General features: G+C 46.6%; 2 protein-coding genes across 4 annotated transcripts in view; one reads left to right on the top strand and one right to left on the bottom strand.

Annotated features, from left to right (window-relative positions):
- Positions 1-9,415, top strand: part of LOC103632948 (helicase SEN1) — a 45,505-nt gene extending 36,090 nt beyond the window's left edge. For 2 of the 3 annotated variants that reach the window (XM_035961039.1, XM_020541012.2), the window contains 3 exons: positions 5,913-6,157; positions 6,236-7,665; positions 8,971-9,415. In XM_035961039.1, the coding sequence (XP_035816932.1) occupies positions 5,913-6,157; positions 6,236-7,649 (1,659 nt within the window). In that variant the 3' untranslated portion in view covers positions 7,650-7,665; positions 8,971-9,415. The remainder of the gene's footprint in view (positions 1-5,912; positions 6,158-6,235; positions 7,666-8,970) is intronic. The other variant, XM_020541013.2, reaches the window with a different exon arrangement.
- Positions 9,416-10,308: 893 nt separating this feature from the next.
- LOC100276373 (uncharacterized) lies at positions 10,309-11,921 on the bottom strand. Its single transcript, NM_001150179.2, has 2 exons — positions 11,364-11,921; positions 10,309-11,249 (listed from the first exon to the last, which is right to left on the bottom strand). Exons 1-2 carry the CDS (start codon positions 11,529-11,531, stop codon positions 10,644-10,646), a joined length of 774 nt encoding a protein of 257 aa, NP_001143651.1. The 5' UTR covers positions 11,532-11,921; the 3' UTR covers positions 10,309-10,643.
- Between the last annotated feature and the right edge of the window lie 1,760 nt (positions 11,922-13,681).

The following is a 13,681-nucleotide window of genomic DNA, read 5'->3' as shown; positions in this document are numbered from 1 at the left end:
CCTCCGTCCCAAAATATAATTCGTTTTAGATTAATCACATATTCATTAAGTAGCATATGAATGTAGTTACCAACTTACCATGTATGTCTATTCTAGACCTTCTTTATGTTATGACTGGAAAAGTATATGGGCGCCGGCCTAAGCAGCCAGGGGAAGATAAGCTAGACTAAGCAGATAAGTACTTAGATAAGATAGCTAGAGTTGTTTAGATTTTCCTTAAATAAAGGTAGTTTGTTTAGATCCCCTTAAAAGGAGGAAGTCTTGTTAGGCCAGGGCAATATATAAGCCCTCTATGCCTTTAGTTTGTAATGAGGAAAGATTAATCAAAGAAAGAGATTGAGTCTTGCCTCCCTACTGTTCTCAACTCCATTGCTGCGCCTGAACCCTAGGTCAGGCGTCACCACGGCAATCTCTCACACCTCTTCCTCCAACCCTCCAACCATTAGCCACTCATACAACCTCCGCAGCCGGGGTAATTCTAACAACCTGGTATCAGATATGCCAGGATCTGCTGAAGCTGAAACTGCAGCTTCAGCCCAGCCGTCGGAGTTGGCAGCAATCACCACCGCCCTTGCTGAAGTCCAGCGCCAACTGGGGCTCTTCGCCACGCAGATGGCCTCCATGTCCTCCCGCATTGCCGCGGTGGAATCCACACCAGGAACATCGGCCATGGCGCCGCCACCAGACTGCCCCTACGGCATGCCTGGATATGGTGGACTGCCACCGACTATGACAGCGGCCGATGGCCAACTTCCACCACCACCCACCACCATATCTGCACCAGTACACACCACCACCTCACTTCCACCGCACCTGCTGCCGTTACCACATTCACCGTCTCCCATTCCATCCTTTCCCCCACTACCTCACACCATACCCAGTGCTTTCTCTCCACCACCATCTGCTGCTGTTCCTCGCTTCCACCGCTTGGAGTTTGCAACCTTTGATGGCAAGGAAGATCCAATGCACTGGTTGACTCGATGTGAACAATTCTTCGAGGGACAGCGCACGTTGGAAGAGGAGAAAGTCTGGTTGGCTTCATATCACATGCTCGGTGCTGCACGGACTTGGTACAGCCAGCTCTTGCGTGATGAACCACCCCTGTCATGGGGGCGTTTCAAGCAGCTATGCCAACTCCGATTTGGACCACCGCTTCGCAGCAACCCACTCGGGGAATTGGCAAGGCTTCCATTCCGGACAACAGTGGAGGATTATCAGGAGAGGTTCTGGGATTTACTGGCTCACACCACGCCACTCACTCCGGAACAGAAGGTACAACTCTTCACGGCAGGTCTTCCAGAGCGTATCAAGATCGATGTCGAACTTATGGCTCCTCGGGATCTCAATCATGCATTAAGTTTAGCAAGAGCATATGAACGAAGGGCTCAGGCACTCGACGTCCACCATACATCAACTACCAGCAAGCCGTCGAGGCCTCCCCAGCGGCCATCATTTCCTATTCCAGCACAACAGTCCACTATAACAGTAGCAGCACCAACCAGCACGGGGGCACAACGTCCATTTAAGAAGCTCACCCCCGGCGAGATGGCTGAGCGCCGCAAACAGGGACTGTGTTACAACTGTGACGAACAATACGTTCGTGGTCATCGGTGCCCGCGTCTATTCTATCTGGAGGTCACAGATTTTGAAGAGGATACAGGAATCGAGGATGAATCCAATCCAGAGGATCCAGCACCCATTATTTCACTCCACGCCTTAACAGGCATCCGCTCAGAGGGCACCATGCAACTGCAAGTCGACATTCGGGGATACACCCTCACAGCTCTTCTTGACACGGGCTCTACCCACAATTTTGTCAGCCTCAAAACTGCAGATGGGCTGCAGCTAGCCTACAGTTCCAACCAAGGTTTCCAGGCCACAGTAGCAAATGGCGACAAGATTCACTGCCGACAGATTGCTAACAGTATTGGTATGTCCATTGCCGGTGAAGAGTTCTTGATGGACGCATATGCCATTCCTCTAGATTCCTTTGACATTATATTGGGTATCACATTTCTGCGCACTTTGGGACCCATCCTTTGGGATCTTGAAGATCTGTGTATGGCATTCTGGAGAGGACAGCGTATTCTCTGGAAGGGATTGGGTTCGCAGCGTTGGGACATTTCCATGAGACCTGCAGTCCGGTCACTCAAGGCAGAGCCCAAACCTATGATGGAATGTCTGCTACAGCAGCTTCAGGAAGTGTTTGAGACACCTAGTGGCCTTCCCCCAGCTAGGTGCTGCGATCACCGGATTCATCTCCTCCCAGGAACAACACCAGTAGCAGTACGACCTTACAGATATCCACAGCTCCAGAAAGATGAACTTGAAGCCCAGTGTAAGGCCATGCTCCAACAAGGCATCATCCGTCACAGCACATCGGCTTTCTCAGCCCCAGTATTGTTAGTAAAGAAAAGTGACAATTCTTGGCGCTTTTGCATTGACTACAGAGCCTTGAATGAGAAGACAGTAAAGGATAAATATCCTATACCTGTAGTGGATGAATTGTTGGACGAACTTCAAGGTGCAAGATTCTTCACCAAATTGGATCTGCGTTCAGGTTATCACCAGGTCCGTGTTCACCCCGATGATGTGCACAAAACAGCCTTCCGAACACATCATGGTCATTTTGAATTCTTGGTCATGCCATTTGGTCTCTCCAATGCCCCGGCAACATTCCAGGCCCTCATGAATGAAGTGTTGGGACAGTTCCTTCGGCGATTTGTGCTTGTATTTTTTGATGACATTCTCATTTACAGTGCATCATGGTCTGACCACCTAATACATGTCAAGGCGGTTTTGGAGTCCTTGAAAGCCAACAAGCTGTTCGCCAAGCAGTCTAAGTGTTCCTTTGGAACCACAACCGTCACCTATCTGGGACATGTGATTTCTGCAGAGGGAGTCGCCATGGATAGTGCCAAGGTGGAGGCTGTCACTTCCTGGCCACAGCCACAGGCACCACGAGGACTGCGAGGATTTCTGGGGTTGGCAGGCTACTATCGCAAGTTTATCAAGGGTTTTGGAGTAATAGCTGCACCACTAACAAAACTCCTAAAAAAAGAGGGTTTCCAGTGGAGTCCGGAGGCAGACAAAGCATTTGAGGCACTGAAAAGAGCTCTCTCTACAGCCCCTGTCTTGCAACTCCCAAATTTTGCCAACTCATTCATTGTTGACTGTGATGCGTTCGGCTCAGGTTTTGGCGCTGTACTGCATCAAGATGAGGGACCAATTGCCTTCTTCAGCCGCCCCTTTGCAGCCCGACATGTCAAGCTCGCTGCATATGAGAGAGAACTCATTGGACTGGTACAGGCAGTACGCCATTGGCGTCCATACTTGTGGGGCAGAAAATTTGTGGTACGTACAGACCATTTCAGCCTCAAGTATATGCTCGATCAACGGCTCTCAACTGTACCTCAGCATCAGTGGATTAGTAAGCTATTTGGTTTCGACTTCAAGGTGGAATATAGGGCTGGTCGACTAAATACAGTAGCAGACGCTCTTTTGCGCAGGGAAACCACCAGTGGATCGGTCTATACGATCTCAACACCAACCTTTCAACTCTACAAAGACCTCCAGCAAGACTGTGCAAGCAACCAAGAGTTTCAGCTCCTGCACAATCAGATCAGCACAGGGCAGCAGGGTGCGCCATGGCAGATCAGAGAGGGACTCATAATGCATGGCAATCAGATTTTTGTACCACAATCCTCCAGCATACTTCCTGCTATCCTGCACACAGCCCACTCCGCAGGCCACGGCGGCATCCAGAAAACCCTGCAAAGGTTGAGGACATATTTCTTTGTTCACAGGGACAGGGCACTGGTTAGAGATTGGGTTCGTTCTTGTGCAGTTTGCCAGCAAAACAAAACAGAAACACTCCATCCAGCAGGACTATTGCAACCCTTGGAGGTACCAGCTCAGATTTGGTCAGACATCTCAATGGATTTCATCGAAGCCCTACCAAAGGTATATGGCAAATCAGTCATTCTTACAGTCATCGATCGATTCTCCAAATATGCCCACTTCATTCCATTGAGTCATCCATACACAGCAGCCACAGTAGCAAGGGCATTCTTTGATGAGATTGTCCGACTACATGGGTTCCCAAGCTCTATAGTCAGTGACCGAGACCCAGTGTTCACGGGACACATTTGGAGGGACCTTTTCAAGCTAGCCGGCGTCAAACTAAGGATGAGCACAGCCTTTCATCCACAGACTGATGGGCAATCCGAAGTGGTCAATAAAACTATCGCCATGTACCTGCGCTGCATCACAGGGGATCGTCCGAGGGCCTGGGTTGACTGGATTGCTTGGGCTGAATATTGCTACAATACCTCTTATCACTCAGCCCTGAAGACAACCCCGTTTAAAGTGGTCTATGGCAGAGACCCCCCTCCACTCATCCCATACCAGCAAGGAGCAGCAGCTACACCAACTATAGAAGAAATGTTTCGCGAACGGGACTGCTTTCTCGCGGAAGTCAGAGACAGACTCCTACAGGCCCAGGAACATGCTAGGCGGTTTTATGATGGCCATCACCGAGATCTGGAGTTCAAGGTGGGCGACTGGGTTTGGCTACGCCTGTTACACCGACAGGCACAATCACTGGTCAGCCGACCAAAAGGGAAGCTGGGACCAAGGTATGCAGGGCCCTTCCAAGTTCTGGAACGCATCGGCTCAGTGGCATACCGTCTGGAATTGCCTAAAGGAGCCCGCATCCATGATGTTTTCCACGTAGGACTACTCAAACCTTTCAGAGGATCACCTCCTGTTCTACCACCAGCTCTGCCAGTACTGGAAAACGGCAGGCTTCTGCCCACACCACAAAAAGTTCTCAAAGCTCGACTTCAGCGTGGTAAATGGTCCATCCTGGTTCAGTGGAATGCAGAGCAGCTAGAGCAGGCCACATGGGAGCCCCTGCAGCAATTCAAAACTTCCTACCCACAATTTCAGCTCGAGGACGAGCTGTTCGTCGAGGGAGGGAGAGATGTTATGACTGGAAAAGTATATGGGCGCCGGCCTAAGCAGCCAGGGGAAGATAAGCTAGACTAAGCAGATAAGTACTCAGATAAGATAGCTAGAGTTGTTTAGATTTTCCTTAAATAAAGGTAGTTTGTTTAGATCCCCTTAAAAGGAGGAAGTCTTGTTAGGCCAGGGCAATATATAAGCCCTCTATGCCTTTAGTTTGTAATGAGGAAAGATTAATCAAAGAAAGAGATTGAGTCTTGCCTCCCTACTGTTCTCAACTCCATTGCTGCGCCTGAACCCTAGGTCAGGCGTCACCACGGCAATCTCTCACACCTCTTCCTCCAACCCTCCAACCATTAGCCACTCATACAACCTCCGCAGCCGGGGTAATTCTAACACTTTACCTTCTTAATATAATGGGGCACAGTTCTCCTGTGCTTTTCGAGAAAAAAGAATGTGGACGGAAAAAAAAAGTGGGCTAGAAAGAACTCTATTTTGGGACGGAGGGAGTATTCTTTACTGATAAGGCCTTCTATTGCTGGACCATCCAAACAGTTTATGCTGTCTGCTATTTTGTGCTATCTGATGGGATTCTAGTGCATGCATAGCTTTGTGTGATCGTAATGATTTTAATACTGAACAATAACAACCTTCATGACATGATTAAATTGAGTAGCATTCTTTTTTTTTTCTTTATCATGAATTTCCACAGGTAGACCCTTATTTTCTCGTATTTGTTTCTTTATTTATTGATTCACTATTGCTAGATATGTATGCAAAATGTGAAATAGCATTAAACTTTTATGCTAAATCCTCGCGGATTATTTCTTTTGACCTGTCTGCAGTATCACCTGCATCCAGAGATTAGCAGGTTTATGCAAAATGTGAAATAGCATTAAACTTTTATGCTAAATCCTTGTGAATTATTTCTTTTGACCTGTCTGCAGTATCGCATGCATCCAGAGATTAGCAGGTTTCCATCTTTACATTTCTACGAAAATAAACTGCTTGATGGTGTGGAGGTGGCTGATAAATCAGCTTCATTTCATTTTCATGAGTGTCTTGGTCCATACATGTTTTTTGATATTGCTGACGGACGTGAACATTGTGGAAGAAATGCTGCTACACAGTCACTCTGTAATGATTTTGAAGCTGATGCAGCTCTTGAAATACTGTCATTTCTAAATAACAGGTGAGGGTATTGTCTCTCTACCTGCTCATGTTTATTATTGTGTAGGAAACTAAGGCTATATACTTTCTCTGTGAACAGATATCCATTGGAGTTCACCTCTAGGAAAATAGGAATCATTACTCCATACAGAAGCCAACTCTCTATACTCCGTTCAAAGTTCACTTCCTCTTTTGGGCCTGAGATTGTTGCCGAGATGGAAATAAACACTGTTGATGGATTTCAAGGTCGTGAAGTTGATATCTTGCTGTTGTCAACTGTTAGAGCCTCAAATTCTTCAGATGATAGCCATCGCACTGGTGAAGCACGCAGCATTGGGTTTGTTGCAGATGTTAGACGTATGAATGTCGCACTAACACGTGCCAGGCTTTCTCTATGGATTGTTGGAAATGCAAGAACTTTGCGGATTAATTCACACTGGAATTCCTTAGTATGTGACGCTGAAGAACGGAATCTGTTTGTCTCAATTAAACGGCCATATGGTTTGATGTTTGAAAAGGGCCAACCTCATTCCAGAAATACTCATAGGTACACTAGTCATCTTAAGCAGAAGGATAACAAAAAAGCTGCTTTGATGAGCTCAAAGAGAGTTGGTGTTAAATTCCAGGAGCAACCAACACATGCTATAAGGAATGTAGAAAAAGAAAGTCTATCAAAAGAACAATCAAAATGGACATCATTATGGGACCAAAAGATTCCTGGAACTCAAGAGTCCGTTATGAGATCTAGTGAAGACAAGTCACAGAAGCATAGTGGTAATATGAGAGTCACCAAGTGTTCACTGCAAGAAAACATGGATCAGGATTTTGTTATCAGAAAACAAATGGATGATAAAAAATTGGCTGTACATAATGATAAACATCTGGGGCTTTCTAAAGGCTTGGTTAAACGAGGTGATGATGGCTCTATTGTCACAATGAAGACAGAATTGAATATGACTGTGGAGCAGAATCTTTGTAAGGAAACTAATAAAGCTTCAACTGACCAAGAGTTGTTTCAGAATTCAAAGGTGAGGACATGTAATAAAAAGAGTGCCAGCGAAAACAGCAAGAAAAATGATGTTTCTCCACCGGCAGTTCCTGGTCAGCAGAAGTTGATACAAAAGTCAAAAGCACCAAGGACGGTTTCTGAGAAGCCTAGATGTGATAATTTAAATCATGAAAATTATGATCCAGCGAATAAGAATGATGGTGCTTATCCACCAACAGACCCTGATATGAAGAAAGCTAATAAGGCTAGAGGAGCTAGGAAGTTTTCTGAGCAACCAAGACCTGGGAATTTAACTCAAGTGGATCTTGCACGTCCATCTCATTTTGATGAAGCAAGTAGCCATGTGCCAGAACTCAAGAAAAGCCGATCCAGCAAGTTAACTAGTCAAAAAGATTTGGTTGCAGAAAGAAAACGACAACGCGAGGATATTGACACTCTGCTTTCGTCATCTCTTATATCATCTACGAAACCTTCCTCAAGTCGTAATACTAAGAAACAGAAATGAGAAGACTCCAGCAAAGGCAAGTTCATGATACCTTAACTTTGCTATGGATACAAAAAGAACTAGTTTATGTGTTTTTTGCTAGTCAGTGTTTTGCTATTTAGACTTGAAAAGTTGTCTACCGATGCCTGTGCTTCATGTGCAGAACTCGTGCCTTCAGTATAGTTGAAGGCTGCACATTAATTTTTCTTTTGCATATGTTAGGTGCCTGATTTTTTGTTGTTATTCAGGCAATTTGTCATTGTTTGGCTAATAGAAAAAAACTATGAATGGTCTTGAGTTGTCCTTTTAATTGTACTAGTTAGTTGTGTACAGTGTTATTAAAACTACGTTTAAACGATGTTTAAACTACGTTTAAACGTCAAAACTTTAATTAGAGGTTGAAACCACGTTTTAGCGTTTTGGCGTTCTAAACTGTAAAACGCAGTGTTTTATGCATTTTAGACCATTAGCTACTTTTTGGGCCCAGTCTATTAGTTACTTTTGAGATTCAATCTAGCTCATGGGTGAAGTTTTGGTAAGCCACTAACCTCTCTATTTTGGTATTTAACTTCATATTATTGTCTGAAATTATGATGTATTGGTATTTTTCTTGTGTTGTTTAAAACTACGTTTAAACAAAGTTTAAACGTTTAAAAGTCAAAATTTCACCCATGAGCGTTCCAACGTTTTACCGTTTTAATAACCTTGGTTGTGTAAGATTGTTTCCTGAAAATTCAGTCATCCGAAATATAGCAACAGTCTTACTATTTGTCACGCTCAGAGCAACTCCAAGAGTCCAAGAGATTAGCCAAAAAGATTCTCAATTTACTGATTTAGCTACTCTCTAAAATAGATTTCACAAAAAAGGAGTAGACTAGTCTAACAGATTGTATAAATTTAGAACTCTGTATGGCGAGTGAAGCATGCTATCCAAAAAAAGAGAGTGAAGGTGTAGGGATGGAGAGCCTCCTAAATTTGAAGAGCTATTTACAAAGTCTATTGGAGACGTTTTTGTTGTAATAATAATCAAATGTACCTTTACACAACGATCTGGCTAGTCTCTTGGAGTTTTTATTTTTGTTGCTTGTTATTTATAAATTTCTGCCTCTTTTTAATGGACTTTGATGGTATATCTGTACTGTGACAGCATGCGATTGATTAATTGATTCACTTGCAATTGTATATCCACAGCAATTTAATACATTTGCACCTTGAATGAAGTTTTGCATTAGTACTAAGTTTCCATCTCTTCATATTTGTGTTCGGATTTACTTCAATTGTTTTCATATGCTATTCTTAAGCTAACATACTAATCAGGTGGCTAATGTCATGGGTATGGCAGCTTTTGTGAAGCAATTTTGGTAGCAATGGTGCTTGGATCACGAGTTTCCATCTTCCGAAGCAAGTAGAGGAAAGCTAACTGCCTGTAATCTGGGAGCTGTATGTGCAGCAACTGACAAACATCCAGTGGACCCAAGGAGCCCTCCCTCCATACGGTTGCAAAAGTGCTGGAATTTTTTGGACGGCTGTTAATGGTTTATTACGTCATTTTATTTCCCATTTTCATCCGTTTGGATGCGAGCAAAATGAGACCATACAGACAAATAGAGCAATCATACTGCTTGTTGAGGCGCAAGCCAATTTTGCAGTGTACATAACTGTAAGTAGCACCCTTGTAGCAAGAAGGCAGATTAGCATTTGAACATGCCTGGTGGTGTCCTTAAAATGAAATGTAGCATGTGTGGTGTGCAGCCAAATTACAGCCGAAGCTCTTTGGCCCTCACGTCTGTCTCCATGGGGTTCAGTTGCTTCTGTTGGTGAATGATGATGACTTTGGACGTGACGACGCGTGAGGTTCTCATTGGGATCATCGATAACACGAGAAAGTTGGAGAGAAGAGAGGAAAAAAAAACTGTTGAATTTGTGTTACCTACGTGTTATAAGCCAAATTTGATGCACGCTGGGGATTCAGTGAGCCATCCTGGCGGGGTGAATCATACACCCAGCTCGCGGCTGCCGACGTGGTTGCAATCAAGTGTGAAATCTAGAACGGCTCTAGGCTCGCTGCCTTTTTCACTCTCAGGCGGTCAGGCCCAGGTCCTCATTGGCCTGTGCAAGTTCATCGAGTACCATAAAATAAAAGTGATGCCCATAATTTGTAGAATGTTCTTTTCTAGATAAATTTTAAATATCAGACTATCAGAGAGTCATTTATTCTGGAACATAAGGAGCACGCACGCTGTTCTTGGGATTTCCAGGACCAGACCTATACTTTGACATTTTCCTTACGAAAATATATTTAAAAAAAGTTCGAAGCCGCGCGCACGGGCCCTGCTGCGCCGGTTTGTGCCTGCGTGCTGATCCGTCATCGAATTTGGGCATGGTAATATAATGGACGACATCCCTGATACACGCCAGCTGACATGCACTCGCTGACATTGTGGAATTCTGCATCGCGCATGCTAGCGGCCACCAACCTTTGCTGTCTCTCTGCTGCTTGAACCGCCATGGCAAAGAAAATATATATATATATATATATATATATATATATATATATATATATATATATATATATATATATATATATATATATATATATATATATATATATATATATATATATATATATATATATATGTATATGTATACACACACACATGTCAAGATAAACTAGACAAAGGGACAGGAAGAGATAAAGCCGACTTGGAATATGTGTTGTAGTGGCACACACTGTCAACTTGTCGAGCACCAAGAGCAGCAAAGCAACTGAACCGCGTGGGGTATGGGTTCCGTGTCATCCATGCAACGAAGGTTTTCCTAGTACATCAGCATCAGCTACGACGGCGCGCGGCTAGCCTATAACCCCACATGAATGAGAGAACGACGACGACGAACAACATGCCGTCTCCTTGGTGCTCGACACATCACAGGCCGTTGCGCGCGGCAACAGTCTCAACCGAATCACATGTACGGATCGCATGCATATGGTTTGTTGAGGACACAAGTCCGGCAGCTTCAGACGGCACGCGCGCACTCGCTCCCGCCGTTCATCTCCGCAGATTTGCCGCTGACGACGACGCATCCGCTGTGGCCCATGAGGTTGACGACGTCGAGGCTGTAGAGTATGGGGACCATGACCATGGAGGACAGGAAGGCGAGGAGCGGGCCGAAGATCCAGAGCAGGAGGGGCACCCCGGCGTAGAAGAGCCTGTTGCCGACGAGGTTGAGGGTGAAGCCGCGCTCCAGGACGTCGCCGATGTAGTCCCTGGTGGGCGGCAGCGGGAGGCCGAGGACGGCGGCGTCGGAGTCGGCGGAGGAGGAGAAGAGGCAGGCCGAGGTGTTGATGAGGAAGCTGGCCTGGTTGAGGAAGCAGATGGCGAGGGAGTGGCAGAGGAAGGCGAGGAGGAAGAGCAGCATGAGCGCCACGTACTTGAGCGCCATCATGTACTCGCCGTGCGCGCCGAACACGGTGTCGCTGAGCGGCTTCTTGATGGTGTAGGTGCTGCTCAGCACCGCCGCCACGCCCGTGCAGAAGAGGATCGCCGTCGTGGCCATCAGCGTCGACCCCATGATGACGTTCCGCACCGACTGCACCACCGTCACCGCGTTCTTGGCGTTGTCCTGCGCTTACAGTTAACAATCACATACGCACCGCAGCAGCATCATGCAGCCAATTGACCATGAAAGAAACCAAAAAAAAATCCACAGACAAAACAATGCGCCGTACGTGCGTACCTTCATCATGCCGATGGCCCAGAGGCGGCGCGTGGCGGCGTTGATGCCGACGGCCGTGCGCAGCGGGCGGAGGCGGACCTCGCGCCACAGCCAGGCGTGGTACGCCATGGGGAGGAGCAGGCTGAGCGGGATGAGCGCCAGGTCCAAGAAGCTGTCCCTCCACTCCATGATCGACCGAACGAGAGCGAGAGCAACCACAACGGAACAACGCTAGCTAGCTAGCTAGAGTCCTGTATGCGGGCGGGAACAGGATGGTTGTTGTGTAGCTCTCTGACTCGTGACGAGGTGGGGGCAACGACGTTGCTTTCCGATCAGGCGTCTGGACTCTGGAGCTGTCTGTGTGCGGGCCGGGCGTCGCTATATATATAGCGGAGGAGCGGCCGAATTCCACACACAATCACACAGAAAGAAAGAAAGAAAGAGATACAGCGTAGGAAAGGAAGGAGAAGGATGCAGAGGTAGTGCCATCTTACACAAAGGCCACCAACTTTGCTAGCGAGCAATCAGTAGCTAAAAGTAGCAACACAAAACCCGGCCATGACCAGGCTATTAGCAAGCTTTTCTTTTTTTTGCGAAAACCAGAGAGCACTACATACTCCAGTGCAATCTGCGCCCGCCCGCCCGCCGAATAAGCAGGTGGGCTGACCGAACGCCATCTCCTCGTCGCGTCGCGTACTATACGCCGGGCGGCGGGCACACGGACACGGCCCGGATCGCGTGACGCTTTCGTTCGTCGGTTTGGCCTCGCGATCGACCGTGTTTTCGCTTCCGGATTTTCTTTTCAGCTCCATCTCGTGTTTCGCTCGCCTTGCCGTTCCTGGCAGTGGCTGGGGCGATGTCGTGTGAGTGACCTGCTTTTTGTGTGTGTGTGTGTGTGTGTGTGTGTGTGTGTGTGTGTGTGTGTGTGTGTCGGGTCACGTGGTTCAGACGACAGACCTGAGCAATTGCTGTCTCACTGCAATAGCAACACAAAAAGGATTTCAATGAAATGAAATAAAAGCATACCGGGTAGACGAACGAATGAAGCAGCAGAGGAGCTCGCTTTTGGTCGCGGCCAAGAAAGAAAGGACTCCGCGCGCGCGGTGGTCGCCCCGGGATCACTCGATCGGCTCGCTGCCTCACTCGTCAGTCGTCACTAACTCCGTCGCCTGTGGCCTGTGGGGACCACGACGCGATCCCAAACCCATCGTGCATGTCCAAAGCCGGCGGCCAGGCCGAACGGGATTCGGGAGAGATCCATACGATACGATAGGTAGCCTGCAAGTACGACGGCGAGGCGAACGCAGTAGCCGACGGTGTGGGGCGCGTGCCCGGTCGTTTTTCGTGCCACATGCGTGTCTCCGTTGGCTGCCAATGGCTATTCCCAGCCCAGTATTCTGGTATGCGAAAGCTACGTGTCATGTTACATGTGACATCACTAAGTTATACTCCCTCCCTCCGGTACCTTGCGAAAATATGAAACCGCTCGAAATTTGGCAGATTTCAGTACTCTGGACGGTTTGAACTTTTTTTTTTACAATTCGAAGTTCTGTTTCTCGATATTCTCGGCGGTTTCCGCCACTTCTCGACCGGTTTTCGGTCATTGAAATGTGATTTAGGTAGGAGAAATTTAATTTTGATTTGTTTGTGATCTGTTTAAATGACGCTGCGTGATAAATAATAGTATTTTCACAAGCGCGAACTCAACCTATTCTGCTTTAGAGCATTGTCATGAAGTTGTGACACTGACCATTCAGGTCGTCAAAGCACAATACCCTACATCCTATGTTTGGTGGATGTCCATATATAAGTGTTGACGAAGCATACATATTCAAATGATGACTGCGCTAGCAAGTTAGGAACAATCCTAATCATGACCTTCGTGATGTTGGCGGGGATTTTTATGTTACTCTACACTTCCTTTTATAGCACAAGAGAGGAGAGAGAGTTACATCCTTGGTGGAGGGTCCTATTTATGAGAGTGAGAACTATTACTATCTTATCGTAGTTATTGTATGGTACGCAACATATGCCTGTTGTATGTTATAATGGTGAGTGTGATATGCCATAGTGCCAGATATGAGAGCCTACGCCATGGACAATGGTGTAATTGGTACCCACAGTAGCCACATACACTATATTGTGCCAGCAAGTACATCTATGGCCTCAGGCGTGGCTACAATGACGATCCATGTCGTTGAGTTCAGTTGGTAGGCGTTATAGACACATAACATAGTGCTCATGGGTACGCGTGTGACCTTAGGTGTGACTACACTGACACCTTTTGATCGCATTGTTGCCTCTCACAATAAAGATGTAGGATAAGAGCCTTATCTCAA

The sequence above is a fragment of the Zea mays genome, chromosome 7, assembly GCF_902167145.1.
Source record: "Zea mays cultivar B73 chromosome 7, Zm-B73-REFERENCE-NAM-5.0, whole genome shotgun sequence".
NCBI lineage: Eukaryota > Viridiplantae > Streptophyta > Magnoliopsida > Poales > Poaceae > Zea > Zea mays.
This window is presented reverse-complemented; position numbering and strand designations above follow the sequence as displayed.

Excerpts from the sequence above, each read along its gene's own strand:
- LOC100276373 (NM_001150179.2), bottom strand. The coding sequence starts at position 11,531 with ATGGAGTGGAGGGACAGCTTCTTGGACCTGGCGCTCATCCCGCTCAGC. Across the intron at positions 11,250-11,363 it reads GGGCCATCGGCATGATGAAG|GACAACGCCAAGAACGCGGT; the intron begins GTACGCACGTAC and ends CTGTAAGCGCAG.